The sequence below is a fragment of the Triturus cristatus genome, chromosome 1_2 (genome assembly GCF_964204655.1).
Source record: "Triturus cristatus chromosome 1_2, aTriCri1.1, whole genome shotgun sequence".
NCBI lineage: Eukaryota > Metazoa > Chordata > Amphibia > Caudata > Salamandridae > Triturus > Triturus cristatus.
Window position 1 is genome coordinate 1,192,522,345 of NC_140580.1, and position 18,791 is coordinate 1,192,541,135.

Here is an 18,791-nt window from a genome sequence, read left to right on the forward strand (position 1 = left end):
TTTAGAAGCGCCGGCAACTACTTTATCCTATTACCAGATGCACGCGTGGCACATGTATGATGCAAATCTTTGAAAGCGCAACATGCCCGGCTTCGGGAGAGCTCTGCTTTTGAAACCACGTGCGACAAAGCCCAAAGTGCGGCATTCAGTGCGTAAACCTTAGAAAGAGTCCCATCTCCAGCTACAGTACTCTTCTGGGTTTTACACCGCACCTCACAAGCATAGGATGCCATTAAATTATGAATATCATGAAGGATGAACGTCTGCAGCAGCAGGATACTTCCGTTTTACAATCCCAGAGTGTTCTGAATTATGCAAATCTTGAAGGGAACATCATGCCCAGCTACAGGAGTATTCTGTTTTTAAAACACATATCGCCCATTTAGAGGGCCCCAATTATTTGGCTTTCTAAATTACGTAAAGAGCCTAAAATGAGGATTCACAAATTATGCAAAAAGTCAAAGGCGTAACATGTCCAGCTACGGGATTCTACTCGTTTAAAAACGCAGGGCTCAAGCTCACATGCCGCATACCTTACGAGATCGTCGAAAGTGTGACGTCTACAGCTACGAACATTAGGCGCAGCATACATTGTGCAAACTTTGAAAGAGTAACGTCTGCAGCTGCAAGATTTAATCACCCCGTCATGTCATATCTGGAGTGCCGCATAAATTATGCAGGTTTTTGAAAGAGTCACACAAAATCTGCATGAATAGATTGCTTTAAAAAGCTAAACACCCGAGAGATGAGGTGTGTTGATGGTGCAGCAGGATTCCACATTTTGCGAGGGTGGGGGGCTGCAGCAGGAGAGGCTGTCAGCGGCCATTATAAGCGTGTGGACGGTGCTGCAAATGAGAAACAAGCATTTGCAATGGTCTCGGCAATATTATAGGTAGAGCTATTGGTATTGCTCATTATTTTTTTATCATTTTTGTATCCCTAAATAAATGGCATTGTCATTTCTATTGGCATTAGCTTTTTTTTTGCATATGTGATACCAGTCCGGGGGCTCCTTTCCAAATCATTATGTTCAGGTGTGTACATTAGACTGCATCGACTGTGCTGCACATTTGGTGACGATCTTACTTCATTATTTTGTTATGTCTACACATGTTGACACCAGCTATGCAAGGTCTCACTTCATGAGTACCAGTTTAACACCGGCATGCAGCAAAAAGCAACTGTAAAGCCAGTCAACCTTTGCCAGGGGCCACGATGTATGAACTCTTAATCCGTTTGTGCCACATTTGTTGTTGTTGTTAAAATCAGCAAATTATGCAGCAGATGATAGATTATGTGGAATTACAGTAAATCCATAATTATGCGGAAATATTTGCGCCCACAGAACAGCATAATTGCAGTGGCCCTGGCTGCATTCCCCTTGAATTCCGGGGCAGGGACAAGCTCAGGTGACGTCCAGCGGCAGAGGCAGTATTTCGTTTCTATTCTAGCACTTTACAGTTTGGGCGCAAAGGGAAGGCCGGCGATGAAGTAACTGTGACAGAGCCGCACAAAGCTGGGATTAGGCCCAGGTGTCCGTGTTTCGACCCCCGCCCCTCCTCTACTGCGTGTTGTAATGTTCCTCAGAACATTATTAACAATCGTTAGCAGTGCTTGCTTTAGGCAGAACGTTTTTAGAATTAAGATCATATGGGTAAATCTTTTATCGATCTCGAAAGTACGGAAGCCAAAGGCAACACTGGCGGGATTCAATCAGGCGACGGGCAGATCACGCACACAGAATTGAGCAGCAAGCGCTGAACCCGCTGAGCATACTTCCCGCCTCCATTCAATCATTACTTATCGGTGTGAACGGCGAATATAAGTAATTCACTAGACGGAGATAAAATGCATATAATTGTTTTGTAGACTTATACTTGAGATGGGAAAGTCTTATAAATGTAACCCTTAGAAACAGATAAAAATAGCGCTGGAAAATAAGCCTTCGCCCCTCCGGGGGGCTCACCATAACCCCAAGGCCTTAGATGTCTGTATGGACATTCACAGAGGGCAAGGTAGCGGCTTCCCAGGTGACCAGGCCTACCACACAATGCATATTTCCCTGTACATTTAAATTAAGCGTGTGCTTCAGATGCTGAGAGCGCAGTCTAAAACATGAATGATCACAACATGTTTCACGATATTAAACACATTTTTTATGACCGTGCTGTCCAATTTGGGTAGCAGGATTGTGACTGTTTTGGACATTTTGAAAATGCCCAGGCGTTCCTCTGTCGGATCTGGAGACTTCGCTAGGACGAATATTCTGTTTGCAGCGCCCCTTCCCTGCTCAGAGAAACAACTATCTGGTACGAGCAATTCCAGTAAGGACCCACATAGCGCCCACCAAAAAGAGATCTATGTTTCAGCGCTTTAAGACTGGGTGTTATTGTTGTGCAGACACATGTCACCATAATATACTGGGCCAGGATTCCAGAAGAAATCTTCGCAGCTCGAAGGGAGGAAGGGGGGTGGGGGGGGGGGGGGGGGTGGCACAGGCGGCTTCCTCCCCTCCTCATGGAAGCCTGGCTTGGTGGAGTCTAGCCGTGAAAGCGGTAGCCTTCCGCCGGAATAGGGAGGGTTGTCATGTCGGCGCACATGTCTTCAGTGCCTTGCAATGAGGGTTAGATAGGTGACAAAAGAGAAGACATTAGGAGGGTAACGCAGCACCTTGGGGGAGACCGAAGAGGCGCACGCCGCCGAAAGATAGTCAGTGAATGCTGCACTGCTAGCTCCGGCACTCTGCATAAGAGCTGTAACAACTTGCGGCTGATACACGCATAAATAGAACGCCTTACTTAGAACCCCCCACATTCTGCCCCATAAAAAGCACCACTCCTTTTAATTTACACTCACAACAGCAAGAAGATCCTCACGGCCAGACGACAGCAAAACAATGGCGGATGGAAGCTTCGAAATTTTTTCGGATTCAGGGGCGTGTTCCTGCTGTTCAAAAAAGGGCGTGGCTAATAAGTGGAAAGAACAGCAAGGAACACGCCCCCGAATCTGAAAAAGACGGAGCCTATTTGGAGGGACGGCTCTCTCCTCCAATGGCTGGCCTCCGTTTAGGAAGCCAGCCAATGGAGGGGAGGCAAAAAGAGAGGCGGGCTAAGGTGCCACTCTCAGAAACATTAAATCTCCGACTTCCGGTTCTGCCTTCGGCAGACCGGACGGTCCTCGACCTAAAAAATTGTGCTTCAAGTCCTATAAAGGAAAGAGTGTAAATTTGCTCGTAAACGATCTAATCCCGGTGGGCGTGCCTCAAAGGAGCAGGGTGGCAACAAGGAATGATTGGCATGCCTTCAGTGCAATCATTGCACTGCCTATGGCATAATTCGTGATGCCAAACAACGCGCACAAATGAAAGCTGAAGGCAGAGCTGGGACGAGGCTTCTGGAATCGTATCGATTCTAAGAAGCCTCGTAAAACGAGAGCAACGCATGCGCTGCTTACGTCAGGCCGAGACCTAAAAAACATATATATATGAATAATTGACTCGCTATTCAACTAGAATAAAGCAAATGTTATATGCTGTGCACGTGCAATCCATACTAAATGTAGCGCACATTTATAAATGAAGCGTGCACTGAGATGCACGACTCTACGACTATATGAAATGCAATGGAGGTGCATAAGCAGAACTAGACAGAGAGCCTGTCGGCTCCTACAGCGCCTGGAAAGGAGTGGGTCGTATATGAGACTGAGATGAATAAATCAAACAGAAATGGTGGACAGATTGCTTCCTTGGCCTTGACGACCGGATTAATGAAAGTAGAACACATACAGTCGCTTGGGCCCAGGCCCTGACACTCTCTCAAAAAGCAAACAGGAGTTTATTTTGAAATCCATCGCGGTCCCGCGCCTGATGGAGTATACAGAAGCTTCGAAGAGAACTGAGGGCATCCTGCCTGGGACCTCTCATGGGTGCACTTATGCAGCCCTCCACCCCCCTGACCCATGCACAGGAAGGACTAGAAGTCCAGTCAATAACAATGCAACAGGTATTGTATTTGTCAGGGTTAGAGCTACTGGCGTTGATAATGATAATGTCTTTTAATCTATGTGTTTTGGTTTGGAGTGGAGTGGATGTATGAACAGGGACACAGCTGCAGCACTGCCTAGAGGTCAAAGAATGAGGAATTACCACTGGGAGCAGAGAAGCAGCTGCAGCACAGTCTAGAGGACACAGAATGAGGAATTACCACTGGGCGCAGAGAAGCAGCTGCAGCACTGCCTAGAGGTCAAAGAATGAGGAATTACCACTGGGCGCAGAGAAGCAGCTGCAGCACTGCCTAGAGGTCAAAGAATGAGGAATTACCACTGGGAGCAGAGAAGCAGCTGCAGCACTGCCTAGAGGTCAAAGAATGAGGAATTACCACTGGGCGCAGAGAAGCAGCTGCAGCACTGCCTAGAGGTCAAAGAATGAGGAATTACCACTGGGAGCAGAGAAGCAGCTGCAGCACTGACTAGAGGTCACAGAATGAGGAATTACCACTGGGAGCAGAGAAGCAGCTGCAGCACTGTCTAGAGCTCTAAGAATGGGGAATTACCAGTGGAAAAAGAGACACAGCTGCAGCACTGTCTAGAGGACTGAGAATGAGGAATTACCACTGGGAGCAGAGACGCAGCTGCAGCACTGTCTAGAGGAGTAAGTATGGGGAATTACCACAGGGAACAGAGACACAGTGGCAGCACTGCATAGAGGTCGAAGAATGGGGAATTACCACTGAGAACAGAGACACAGCTGCAGCACTGTCTAGAGGAGTTAGAATGAGGAATTATCACTGGGGACAGACAAGCAGCTGCAGCACCGTCAAGAGGTGTTAGAATGAGGAATTACCACTGGGAGCAGAGATGCAGCTGCAGCACTGTCTGGAGGAGTATGAATGAGGAATTACCACTGGGAAAAGAGTAGCAGCTGCAGCACTGTCCAGAGGACCTAGAATGAGGAATTACCACTGGGACCAGAGCAGCACCTAGCAGCACTGCCTAGAGGAGTACGAATGGGGAATTACCAATGGGACCAGATAAGCAGCTGCAGCACAGTCTAGAGGACTAAGAATGAGGAATTACCACTGGGAACAGAGACACAGCTGCAGCACTGTCTAGAAGAGTAAGAATGGGGAATTACCACTGGGAAAAGAGTAGCAGCTGCAGCACTGTCCAGAGGACCTAGAATGAGGAATTACCACTGGGACCAGAGCAGCACCTAGCAGCACTGTCTAAAGAAGTTAGAATGAGGAATTACCGCTGGGACCAGAGAAGCACCTAGTAGCACTGTCTAGAGGAGTAAGAATGGGGAATTACCACTGGGGAATGGGGAATTACCACTGGGAACAGATACACAGCTGCAGCACTGCCTAGAGGTCTTAGAATGAGGAATTACCACTGGGACCAGAGATGCAGCTGCAGCACTGTCTAGAGGTGTTAGAATGAGGAATTACAACTGGGAACAGAGTAGCAGCTGCAGCACTGTCCAGAGGACTTAGAATGAGGAATTACCACTGGGACCAGAGACACAGCTGCAGCACTGCCTAGAGGAGTACGAATGGGGAATTACCATTGGGAACAGAAAAGCAGCTGCAGCACTGTCTAGAGGTCATAGAATGAGGAATTACCACGGGGAACAGAGACACAGCTTCAGCACTGTCCAGGGGACTTAGAATTAGCAATTACCACTGGGACCAGAGAAGCAGCTGCAGCACTGTCTAGAGGAGTAAGTATGGGGAATTACCACAGGGAACAGAGACACAGTGGCAGCACTGCATAGAGGTCGAAGAATGGGGAATTACCACTGAGAACAGAGACACAGCTGCAGCACTGTCTAGAGGAGTTAGAATGAGGAATTATCCCTGGGGACAGACAAGCAGCTGCAGCACCGTCAAGAGGTGTTAGAATGAGGAATTACCACTGGGAGCAGAGATGCAGCTGCAGCACTGTCTGGAGGAGTATGAATGAGGAATTACCACTGGGACCAGAGCAGCACCTAGCAGCACTGCCTAGAGGAGTACGAATGGGGAATTACCAATGGGACCAGATAAGCAGCTGCAGCACAGTCTAGAGGACTAAGAATGAGGAATTACCACTGGGACCAGAGACACAGCTGCAGCACTGCCTAGAGGAGTACGAATGGGGAATTACCATTGGGAACAGAAAAGCAGCTGCAGCTCTGTCTAGAGGTCATAGAATGAGGAATTACCACTGGGACCAGAGAAGCAGCTGCAGCACTGTCTAGAGGAGTAAGTATGGGGAATTACCACAGGGAACAGAGACACAGCGGCAGCACTGCCTAGAGGAGTTAGAATGAGGAATATCACTGGAAGCAGAGTAGCAGCTGCAGCACCGTCTAGAGGAATAAGAATGAGGAATTACCACTGGGAGCAGAGACGCAGCTGCAGCACTGTCTAGAGGTCTTATAATGAGGAATTACCACTGGGAAAAGAGTAGCAGCTGCAGCACTGTCCAGAGGACCTAGAATGAGGAATTACCACTGGGACCAGAGCAGCACCTAGCAGCACTGTCTAAAGAAGTTAGAATGAGGAATTACCGCTGGGACCAGATGAGCACCTAGCAGCACTGCCTAGAGGACTTAGAATGGGGAATTACCACTGGGAACAGAGACACAGCTGAAGCACTGTCTAGAGGTCTTAGAATGATGAATTACCACTGGGAACAGAAAAGCAGCTGCAGCACTGTCCAGAGGTCATAGAATGAGGAATTACCACGGGGAACAGAGACACAGCTTCAGCACTGTCCAGGGGACTTAGAATGGGGAATTACCACTGGGACCAGATAAGCAGCTGCAGCACAGTCTAGAGGACTAAGAATGAGGAATTACCACTGGGAACAAGACACAGCTGCAGCACTGTCTAGAGGTCATAGAATGAGGAATTACCACGGGGAACAGAGACACAGCTTCAGCACTGTCCAGGGGACTTAGAATGGGGAATTACCACTGGGACCAGATAAGCAGCTGCAGCACAGTCTAGAGGACTAAGAATGAGGAATTACCACTGGGAACAAGACACAGCTGCAGCACTGTCTAGAGGAGTTAGAACGAGGAATTACCACAGGGACCAGAGAAGCAGCTACAGCACTGTCTAGAGGAGTAAGTATGGGGAATTACCATAGGGAACAGAGACACAGCGGCAGCACTGCCTAGAGGTCTTAGAATGAGGAATTACTATGGGAACAGAAAAGCAGCTGCAGCACTGTCTAGAGGTCATAGAATGAGGAATTACCACGGGGAACAGAGACACAGCTTCAGCACTGTCCAGAGGACTTAGAATGAGGAATTACCACTGGGACCAGATAAGCAGCTGCAGCACTGTCTAGAGGACTAAGAATGAGGAATTACCACTGGGAACAAGACACAGCTGCAGCACTGTCTAGAGGTCATAGAATGAGGAATTACCACTTGGAACAGAGACACAGCTGCAGCACTGCCTAGAGGTCTTAGAATGAGGAATTACTCTGGGAACTGAGTAGCAGCTGCAACACTGTCCACAGGACTTAGAATGAGGAATTACCACTGGGAACAGAGACACAGCTGCAGCACCGTCTAGAGGAGTATGAATGAGGAATTACCACTGGGAACAGAGACACAGCTGCAGCACTGTCAAGAGTTCTTATAATGAGGAATTACCACTGGGAAAAGAGTAGCAGCTGCAGCACTGTCCAGAGGACCTAGAATGAGGAATTACCACTGGGACCAGAGCAGCACCTAGCAGCACTGTCTAAAGAAGTTAGAATGAGGAATTACCGCTGGGACCAGATGAGCACCTAGCAGCACTGCCTAGAGGACTTAGAATGGGGAATTACCACTGGGAACAGAGACACAGCTGCAGCACTGTCTAGAGGTCTTAGAATGAGGAATTACCACTGGGAACAGAAAAGCAGCTGCAGCACTGTCCAGAGGTCATAGAATGAGGAATTACCACGGGGAACAGAGACACAGCTTAAGCACTGTCCAGGGGACTTAGAATGGATGGGGAATTACCACTGGGACCAGATAAGCAGCTGCAGCACTGTCTAGAGGAGTACGAACGGGGAATTACCACTGGAAACAGAGTAGCAGCTGCAGCACTGTCTAGAGGACTAACAATGAGGAATTACCACTGGGACCAGAGACACAGCTGCAGCACTGTCTAGAGGTCATAGAATGAGGAATTACCACTGAGAGCAGAGACACAGCTTCAGCACTGTCCAGGGGGACTTAGAATTAGAAATTACCACTGGGAGCAGATAAGCAGCTGCAGCACAGTCTAGAGGACTAAGAATGAGGAATTACCACTGGGAACAAGACACAGCTGCAGCACTGTCTAGAGGAGTTAGAACGAGGAATTACCACTGGGACCAGAGAAGCAGCTGCAGCACTGTCTAGAGGAGTAAGTATGGGGAATTACCACAGGGAACAGAGACACAGCGGCAGCACTGCCTAGAGGTCTTAGAATGAGGAATTACTATGGGAACTGAGTAGCAGCTGCAACACTGTCCACAGGACGTAGAATGAGGAATTACCACTGGGACCAAAGCGGCAGCTGCAGCACAGTCTAGAGGTCTTAGAATGAGGAATTACCATTGGGAACAGAAAAGCAGCTGCAGCACTGTCTAGAGGTCATAGAATGAGGAATTACCACGGGGAACAGAGACACAGCTTCAGCACTGTCCGGAGGACTTAGAATGGGGAATTACCACTGGAACCAGATAAGCAGCTGCAGCACTGTCTAGAGGTCTTAGAATGAGGAATTACCACTGGGAACAGAAAAGCAGCTGCAGCACTGTCCAGAGGTCATAGAATGAAGAATTACCACGGGGAACAGAGACACAGCTTCAGCACTGTCCAGGGGACTTAGAATGGGGAATTACCATTGGGACCAGATAAGCAGCTGCAGCACTGTCTAGAGGAGTACGAACGGGGAATTACCACTGGAAACAGAGTAGCAGCTGCAGCACTGTCTAGAGGACTAACAATGAGGAATTACCACTGGGACCAGAGACACAGCTGCAGCACTGTCTAGAGGTCATAGAATGAGGAATTACCACGGGGAACAGAGACACAGCTTCAGCACTGTCCAGGGGACTTAGAATTAGAAATTACCACTGGGAGCAGATAAGCAGCTGCAGCACAGTCTAGAGGACTAAGAATGAGGAATTACCACTGGGAACAAGACACAGCTGCAGCACTGTCTAGAGGTCAAAGAATGAGGAATTACCACTGGGAGCAGAGACACAGCTTCAGCACTGCCCGGAGGACTTAGAATGGGGAATTACCACTGGGACCAGATAAGCAGCTGCAGCACTGTCTAGAGGAGTACGAACGGGGAATTACCACTGGGAACAGAGACACAGCTGAAGCACTGTCTAGAGGAGTACGAATGGGGAATTACCACTTGGAACAGAGACACAGCTGCAGCACTGTCTAGAGGAGAACGAATGGGGAATTACCACTGGGAACAGAGACACAGCTGCAGCACTGTCTAGAGGTCGAAGAATGAGGAATTACCACTGGGACCAGATAAGCAGCTGCAGCACTGCACCAGGAGGGACCACAAAGTGGTGGCACACCACCCTTGACGACTGTGTGACTAGAGGGGTCACCCTCTCCCCTTGTGCCAGTTTTAGCGATTTACACAGTGAAACTCGATCCTAATAGTAGTGCGTGTACTGGACCATACAACATAATGCAGGTGGAGTAATCTTGAGCATTTTGATATATTAGTGGTATATTGGCAGAAAGGGATCCAGCAGTCATGATGAAAGCTGGTAGAGACACGGATTCCGGCAGAAACATGTCGACCATTATGCAGAACGGAGGTGTGATGGGTGCCTAATACACGCACCTCATCTCCATCCTAGGATATGAATTACCTTTTTAATTCTGACGGGGGAGTCCAGGAATGAAACTATTACTGGGATATCCCTTAGTCAGTTTTAGACGTATTATCTGCACCTTTTCTTCTTGGATCCTTTTTTCCTCTTCTGTGTGTTTATATTGGCTCCCTCACCGTTATTGCTCCGCCTCAAGCGTTGGTCTGCGCTGAGGCATCGCAGCAGCCCTATGATGAAGCATGCCACAATTGCTTGTGGGTGAGGGCAGTTTTTACAAAGTATTGTACTTTGTCATACCTTTATTTTATATTAACACTGAATAAAAGTTGCGACTACAGTAACCTTACTTCTTTCTGTGTGTTGATTCTTACCCTGAGGAGGTCGAAGTAAGGTGTTATCCTCCTCCCCCTTCTTTTTGTGTAAAGCCATTAACCTGTCCATCAGGCATCCCTGCCTGCCACTCACCTGTCTATCAGGCATCCCTGATGTCACTCACCTGTCTATCAGGCATCAGTGCCTGTAACTCACCTGTCCATCAGTTATACCTGACCGTCACTCACCTGCCCATCAGGCATTGCTGTTCGTCACTCACCTGTCCATCAAGCATCCCTGACCATTATTCACCTGTCCATCGGGTATCCCTGAACCTCACTCATCTGCCCATAAGGCATACCTGACCGTCACTCATATGTCTATCAGATATCCCTACCAGGAACTCACCTGTGCATCAGGTTTACCTGACCATCACTCACCTTTCCATCAGCCATCCCTGCTCACCACTTAACTGTCCATCAAACATTCCTGACTTTCACTCACCTGTCCATCAGGCATCCCTGCCCATCACTCACCTGTCCATCCCTGCCGATCACTCACCTGTCCATCAGGCATCCCTGACCATCACTCACCTGTCCATCCCTGCCGATCACTCACCTGTCCATCAGGCATCCCTGACCATCACTCACCTGTCCATCAGGTATCCCTGACCATCACTCACCTGTCCATCACGCATCCCTGACTGTCTCTCACCTGTCCATCATGCATCCCTGACCATCACTAACCTGTCAATCATGCATCCCTGACTGTCACTCACCTGTCTATCAGGCATCCCTGCCGTCACTCACCTGTACATCAGGCATCCCTGATGTCACTCACCTATCCATCACGCATCCCTGACCATTGCTCACCTGTTCATCCCTGACCATCCCTCACCTGTCCATCCCTGATGTCACTCACCTGTCTATCAGGCATCCCTGACCATCACTCACCTGTCCATCAGGTATCCCTGACCATCACTCACCTGTCCATCACACATCCCGGACTGTCACTCACCTGTCCATCATGCATCCCTAACCATCACTAACCTGTCAATCACGTATCCCTGACTGTCACTCACCTGTCTATCAGGCATCTCTGCCGTCACTCACCTGTACATCAGGCATCCCTGATGTCACTCACCTATCCTTCACGCATCCCTGACCATTGCTCACCTGTTCATCCCTGACCATCACTCACCTGTCCATCCCTGATGTCACTCACCTGTCCATCAGGCATCCCTACCCATCACTCACCTGTCCATCAAGCTTCCCTGACCATCACTCACCTGTCCATCCCTTCCCTTCACTCACCTGTCCATCCCTGATCATCACTCACATGTCCATCCCTGACCGTTGCTCACCTGTCCATCACGCATCCCTGACTGTCACTCACCTGCCCATCAGGCATCCCTGACCATTACTCACCTGTCCATCCCAGCATGTCCCTAACCTGTCAATCCCTGACCTACACTCACCTGTCCATCCATGACCATTACTCACCTGTCCATACCTGCCCATCACTCACCTGTCAATCAGGCATCCCTGACCATTACTCACCTGTCCATCCCAGCATGTCCCTAACCTGTCAATCCCTGACCTACACTCACCTGTCCATCCCTGCCTGTCACTCACCTGTCCATCCCTGCCTGTCCCTCACCTATCCATCCCTGAACATAACTCACCTGTCCATACCTGGCCATCACTCACAAGTCCATCCCTGCCCATCACTCACCTGTTCATCATCCATCCCTGACTGTCACTCACCTGTCCATCCCTGACCGTCACTCACCTGTCCATCCCTGACCATCACTCACCTGTCCATCCCTGACCATAACTTACCTGTCCTTCCCTGACCATCACTCACCTGTCCATCCCTGACCTTCACTCACCTATCCATCCCTGGCCATCATTCACCTGTCCATACCCGGCCATCACTCACCTGTCCATCCCTGCCTGTCACTCACCTGTCCATCAGGTACGCGGCTGTATCCAGTCAGGTGGACAAGGGGGGGCACCGAGGGCACATGGTTGGGGGTCCCCAGCCACTGGTCACACCGGGCCCAGCAAAGCTTCCAGCAGTAGGAGCAGGATAGTCGGAAGAGAAGCGAGCAGAGGCCGAGGAGCAGACAAACCAGGAACAGGCGGATCTGTGGAGAAGACAAGAGCGCACAGGTCATCCCTTGGAGTGGAGTGCTGTGGAATGTTCACAACTACTCACTAGCAGACCAAGTTCCATCTGAGGAGCTTTGGGAGCCATGAAGAACACTAGATACAAGCCAGGACCATGAGCCAGAGACCACCTCATACTAAAGAGATCTAAGCCACATCTGCCTATGGAGAGGCAGCGGCGGATCATTGCAGAAGGATCCCCAGTGATCTTCAAAGAGAAGGCACACAAGGCTTTCCCAGACCACTGGGAGCGACCAGGGCTTCTCATGCAGACACTCAGAGCACTCTAGGTGGGCACACAAGGCTTTCCCAGACCTCTGGGAGCAACCAGGGCTTCACTTGCAGTCACTCAGAGCACTCTAGATGGGCACACAGGGCTTCCCAGACCTCTGGGAGCCATCAGGGCTTCTCTTGCAGTCACTCAGAGCACTCTAGGTGGGTACACAAGGATGTCCCAGACCTCTGGGAGCGACCAGGGCTTCTCTTGCAGCTACTCAGAGCACTCTAGGTGGGCACACAAGGCTTTCCCAGACCTCTGGGAGCGACCAGGGCTTCTCATGCAGACACTCAGAGCACTCTAGATGGGCACACAAGACTTCCCAGACCTCTGGGAGCCACCAAGGCTTCACTTGCAGTCACTCAGAGCACTCTAGATGGGCACACAGGGCTTCCCAGACCTCTGGGAGCCACCAGGGTTTCTCTTGCAGTCACCCAGAGCACTCTAGGTGGGTACACAAGGATGTCCCAGACCTCTGGGAGCGACCAGGGCTTCTCTTGCAGCTACTCAGAGCACTCTAGATGGGCACACAAGGGCTTCTCTTGCAGCCACTCAGAGCACTCTAGATGGGCACACAAGGCTTCCTAGACCTATGGGAGCCACCAGGGAGGGCTTCTCTTGCAGTCACTCAGAGCACTCTAGGTGGGCACACAAGGCTTCCCAGACCTCTGGGAGCCACCAGGGCTTTGATTGCAGCCACTCAGAGCACTCTAGGTGGGGTGGGGGGTGAGCCCTCATGTGCACACCTGAAAGTAAGAAAGGGAAGGCCATGGAGAGGAGGGATGGTGCACCACAGAGGTAGGGCAGCAGATGTATGGAGGCCAAGGAGGAGACAGCTGGTATCCCTGCTTCTCCTGGTGAGCAGGTCTCAGTAACCTCCCCAGGGAGGGGGCGAGGGGGAAGGGCAGGCAGGTCTGTACATGGATCAATGCCACAGTCAGATCAGGGGCGCTCACAATGGATACTGTTTGGGGTACCCCTCTCCAACGTCTGATGGATCCATTAGTACCAGCTCCTCGAAGAGCTTGAGGGAGGACCCCACAAGTACTCGAAGACATATGTAAATTTAGAGTACCCCCACCAGTACCCGCAGACAGTAGTAAATTTAGAGGACCCCCACAAGTACTCGCAGACATTTGTAAATTTAGAGGACCCTCACCAATACTCAGACATTTGTAGATTTAGAGGACCCCCACCAGTACTCGCAGACAGTAGTAAATTTAGAGGACCCCCACAAGTATTTGCAGACATTTGTAAATTGAGAGGACCCCCACAAGTACTCGCAGACATATGTAAATTTAGAGGACCCCCACCAGTACTCGCAGACAGTAGTAAATTTAGAGGACGCCCACCAGTACTCAGACATTTGTAAATTTGAAGGACCCCCACCAGTGCTCACAGACATTTGTAAATTTAGAGGACCCCACCAGTACCTGCAGACATTTGTAAATTGAGAGGACCCACACCAGTACTCGCAGACAGACCCCACCAGTACTCGCAGACATTTGTCAATTTAGAAGACCCCACAAGTACTCACAGACAATTGTAAATTTAGAGGACCCCCACCAGTACTCACAGACATTTGTAAATTCATAGGACCCCCACCAGTACTCACAGACATTTGTAAATTTATAGGACCCCCCACCAGTACCCGCAGACATTTGTAAATTTATAGGACCCCCCACCAGTACTCGCAGGCATTTGTAAATTTATAGGACCCCCCCACCAGTACTCGCAGGCATTTGTAAATTTAGAGGACCCCCACCAGTACTCACAGACATTTGTAAATTTAGAGGACCCCACCAGTAATCAAAGATATTTGTAAATATAGAGGACCCCCCCAGTACTCACAGACATGTGTACATTTATAGGACCCCCCACCAGTACTCGCAGGCATTTGTAAATTTAGAGGACCCCTCCAGTACTCACAGACATTTGTAAATTTATAGTACCCCCCCCCCAGTACTCACAGACATTTGTAAATGTATAGGACTCCCCACAGGCACTAGCAGACATTTGTAAATTGAGAGGACCCCCACCAGTACTCGCAGACAGTAGTAAATTTAGAGGACGCCCACCATTACTCAGACATTTGTAAATTTGAAGGACCCCCACCAGTACTCAGACATTTGTAAATTTAGAGGACCCCACCAGTACCTGCAGACATTTGTAAATTGAGAGGACCCCCATTCGTACTCGCAGACAGACCCCACCAGTACTCGCAGACATTTGTAAATTTAGAGGACCCCACAAGTACTCACAGACAATTGTAAATTTAGAGGACCCCCACCAGTACTCACAGACATTTGTAAATTCATAGGACCCCCACCAGTACTCACAGACATTTGTAAATTCATAGGACCCCCACCAGTACTCACAGACATTTGTAAATTTATAGGACCCCCCACCAGTACTCGCAGACATTTGTAAATTTATAGGACCCCCCCACCAGTATTTGCAGGCATTTGTAAATTGATAGGACCCCCCACCAGTACTCGCAGGCATTTGTATATTTAGAGGATCCCCACAAGTACTTGCAGACATTTGTAAATCCAGAGGACCCCACCAGTAATCAAAGATATTTGTAAATATAGAGGACCCCCCCAGTACTCACAGACATGTGTAAATTTATAGGACCCCCCACCAGTACTCGCAGGCATTTGTAAATTTAGAGGACCCCTCCAGTACTCACAGACATTTGTAAATTTATAGGACCCCCCACCAGTACTCACAGACATTTGTAAATTTATAGGACTCCCCACAGGTACTCGCAGACATTTGTAAATTTAGAGGACCCCCACCAGTACTCACAGACATTTGTAAATTTATCGGATCCCCCACCAGTACTCACAGACATATGTAAATTTATAGGACTCCCCACAGGCACTAGCAGACATTTGTAAATTGAGAGGACCCCCACCAGTACTCACAGACATTTGTAAATTTATCGGATCCCCCACCAGTACTCACAGACATATGTAAATTTATAGGACTCCCCACAGGCACTAGCAGACATTTGTAAATTGAGAGGACCCCCATCAGTACTCGCAGACAGTAGTAAATTTAGAGGACGCCCACCATTACTCAGACATTTGTAAATTTGAAGGACCCCCACCAGTACTCAGACATTTGTAAATTTAGAGGACCCCACCAGTACCTGCAGACATTTGTAAATTTAGAGGACCCCACCAGTACCTGCAGACATTTGTAAATTGAGAGGACCCCCATCAGTACTCGCAGACAGACCCCACCAGTACTCGCAGACATTTGTAAATTTAGAGGACCCCACAAGTACTCACAGACAATTGTAAATTTAGAGGACCCCCACCAGTACTCACAGACATTTGTAAATTCATAGGACCCCCACCAGTACTCACAGACATTTGTAAATTCATAGGACCCCCACCAGTACTCACAGACATTTGTAAATTTATAGGACCCCCCACCAGTACTCGCAGACATTTGTAAATTTAGAGGACCCCCCCACCAGTACTCGCAGGCATTTGTAAATTGATAGGACCCCCCACCAGTACTCGCAGGCATTTGTATATTTAGAGGATCCCCACAAGTACTTGCAGACATTTGTAAATCCAGAGGACCCCACCAGTAATCAAAGATATTTGTAAATATAGAGGACCCCCCCCAGTACTCACAGACATGTGTAAATTTATAGGACCCCCCACCAGTACTCGCAGGCATTTGTAAATTTAGAGGACCCCTCCAGTACTCACAGACATTTGTAAATTTATAGGACCCCCCACCAGTACTCACAGACATTTGTAAATTTATAGGACTCCCCACAGGTACTCGCAGACATTTGTAAATTTAGAGGACCCCCACCAGTACTCACAGACATTTGTAAATTTAGAGGACTCCCCACAGGTACTCGCGGACATTTGTAAATTTAGAGGACCCCTCCAGTACTCACAGACATGTGTAAATTTATAGGACCCCACCAGTACTCACAGACATTTGTAAATTTAGAGGACCCCTCCAGTACTCACAGACATTTGTAAATTTATAGGACCCCCCACCAGTACTCACAGACATTTGTAAATTTAGAGGACCCCCACCAGTACTCAGACATTTGTAAATTTAGAGGACCCCCTCCAGTACTCACAGACATCTGTAAATTTATAGGACCCCCCACCAGTACTCACAGACATTTGTAAATTTAGAGGACCCCCGCCAGTACTCGCAGACATTTATAAATTCAGAGGACCCCCTCCAGTACTCACAGACATCTGTAAATTTAGAGGACCCCCACCAGTACTCAGACATTGGTAACTTTTGAGGACCCCCCCCAGTACTCACAGACATTTGTAAATTTAGAGGACCCCACCAGTACTCACAGACATTTGTAAAATTAAGAGGACCCCACCAGTACTCACAGACATTGGTAACTTTTGAGGACCCCCCAGTACTCACAGACATTTGTAAATAGAGAGGTCCCCCATAAGTACTCAGAGACATTTGTAAATTTAAACTAATTAATAAAATAATAATTCGGAAGACGTGTCAGAGTTGATCATCTTTGAACTGCAGTAAGAAAACAAAAACAATTATCAACCGCATAGCTAGCAAACATTTAATATTAAGTGTTAGACGGCGACCTCAGAGGAGCCCGGGAAGGGAGTCCTGACTACCCTGAGACCCACCCCCAAGTATCGTAGCCGGGCACTGGCGGGGGACTCCTCAGGAGGAGAAGTCTCGTATCGAGGATCGTACTTCGGGCACCACACGACACAGAAACAACACACCGTGCGTTCTCAGGAACCAATCTTTATCAAATAGGTTAGCACTGCAAATATGTACAAGGAGAGCGCGGGCTCAATGAGTCTCGGAAGGGATAGGGGGTAGCGGGACAGTCTTTGGCACAAAAGTTCACGGTAAGGATGTACCCGGCGCACAGCTCACAATCCTTGAGCTGGGGGGTAGGCTGGTTGTCGTGGGGTCCGGCGGGACCAGTGGAGTCTGTGGAAGCCGCGAGTCACTCAGCGGGCTCAGGTACAAGTTCGGAGGTCTTACGATCTGCAGGGAGCCGCGAGTCACTCAGCAGGGCTCAGGTACAAGTTCGGAGGTCTTACGATCTGCAGGGAGCCGCGAGTCACTCAGCAGGGCTCAGGTACAAGTTCGGAGGTCTTACAAGCTTCGGGGAGCCGCGAGTCACTCAGCGGGGCTCAGGTACAAGGTCAGAGGTCTTACGATCTTCGGGGAGCCGTGAGTCACTCAGCAGGGCTCAGGTACAAGTTCGGAGGTCTTACGATCTTCGGGGAGCCGCGAGTCACTCAGCAGGGCTCAGGTAGTTCTAAGTTCCAGGAGCCGCGACCGCGTCAGCAGGCTCTCGTTGTTCCAGCGTCGAATCTGCCGGACAGTCCCAGAGCACCCCTTGTTATAGGTCGACCCCTCTTTGATGTCCGGAGTCTGTCCAGGCAGGGGTCTTGTCACCTGGGGGTCGCTTGTCGGGGTTTTCCTGCCATTGTCTTGTGATCTTTTCATGGCCGGGTCGGGGGGAGTCCCAGACACCCAGCAGGCGTGGAGCCAGCCTTCAGGGAGGCCGGAGGGCCGATCGAAACCCATCGTCCCAGGGGAGTTCAGAGGTGCGATAGAAACTGCTCCTCCCTCTCTCACCCCTGGAAGCGTGATGTCCTCCAGCCGGAGTGGCGCCTCTAGGTCCGGGTCGCGCTGGGGCCGGGCGGCCATCTTGGTGCATGAAGTGGGCACGCGGGCCCGGGGTGGCCGAAAGGAGAGAGGCCATGGACGAGGCTGTCCGGGTCGAGTGCGTGTGTTCTGGTGGAGAGGCTTGGTGAGGCCGGGGGATTGGGGCTGCCGGCACCAGGTTAGGTGGTGTGGGGACCAGTAGAGCCATGTTATGAGGCCGGGTCCAACACGCGTCGCCCCCAGCTGAAAGCCGGAGAGAACTGCCCATCATCTTGGGGGGTTCTCTTCGCTGAGGCGGAAGAACCGGGAGAGGCCATCGGCGTTGGCGTGGTCCGTCCCAGGACGGTGTTCCACGGTGAAATCCATCCCCTGAAGGGAGATTGACCACCGCAGTAGCTTGGGGTTTTCTCCCCGCATCTGCATGAGCCATCGCAAGGGCCGATGGTCGGTTTGGACTTTGAAATGTGTGCCGAACAGGTAAGGGCGTAGTTTCTTGAGTGCCCAGACCACGGCAAAGGCTTCGCGCTCAATGGTACTCC

At 49.8% G+C, this 18,791-nt stretch overlaps 1 protein-coding gene across 3 annotated transcripts in view; it reads right to left on the reverse strand.

Moving 5' to 3' along the window:
• Positions 1-18,791, reverse strand: part of ST6GALNAC4 (ST6 N-acetylgalactosaminide alpha-2,6-sialyltransferase 4) — a 189,404-nt gene that overhangs the window by 38,849 nt on the left and 131,764 nt on the right. For all 3 annotated transcript variants that reach the window (XM_085614150.1, XM_085614151.1, XM_085614152.1), the window contains one exon: positions 12,110-12,292. In XM_085614150.1, the coding sequence (XP_085470276.1) occupies positions 12,110-12,292 (183 nt within the window). The remainder of the gene's footprint in view (positions 1-12,109; positions 12,293-18,791) is intronic.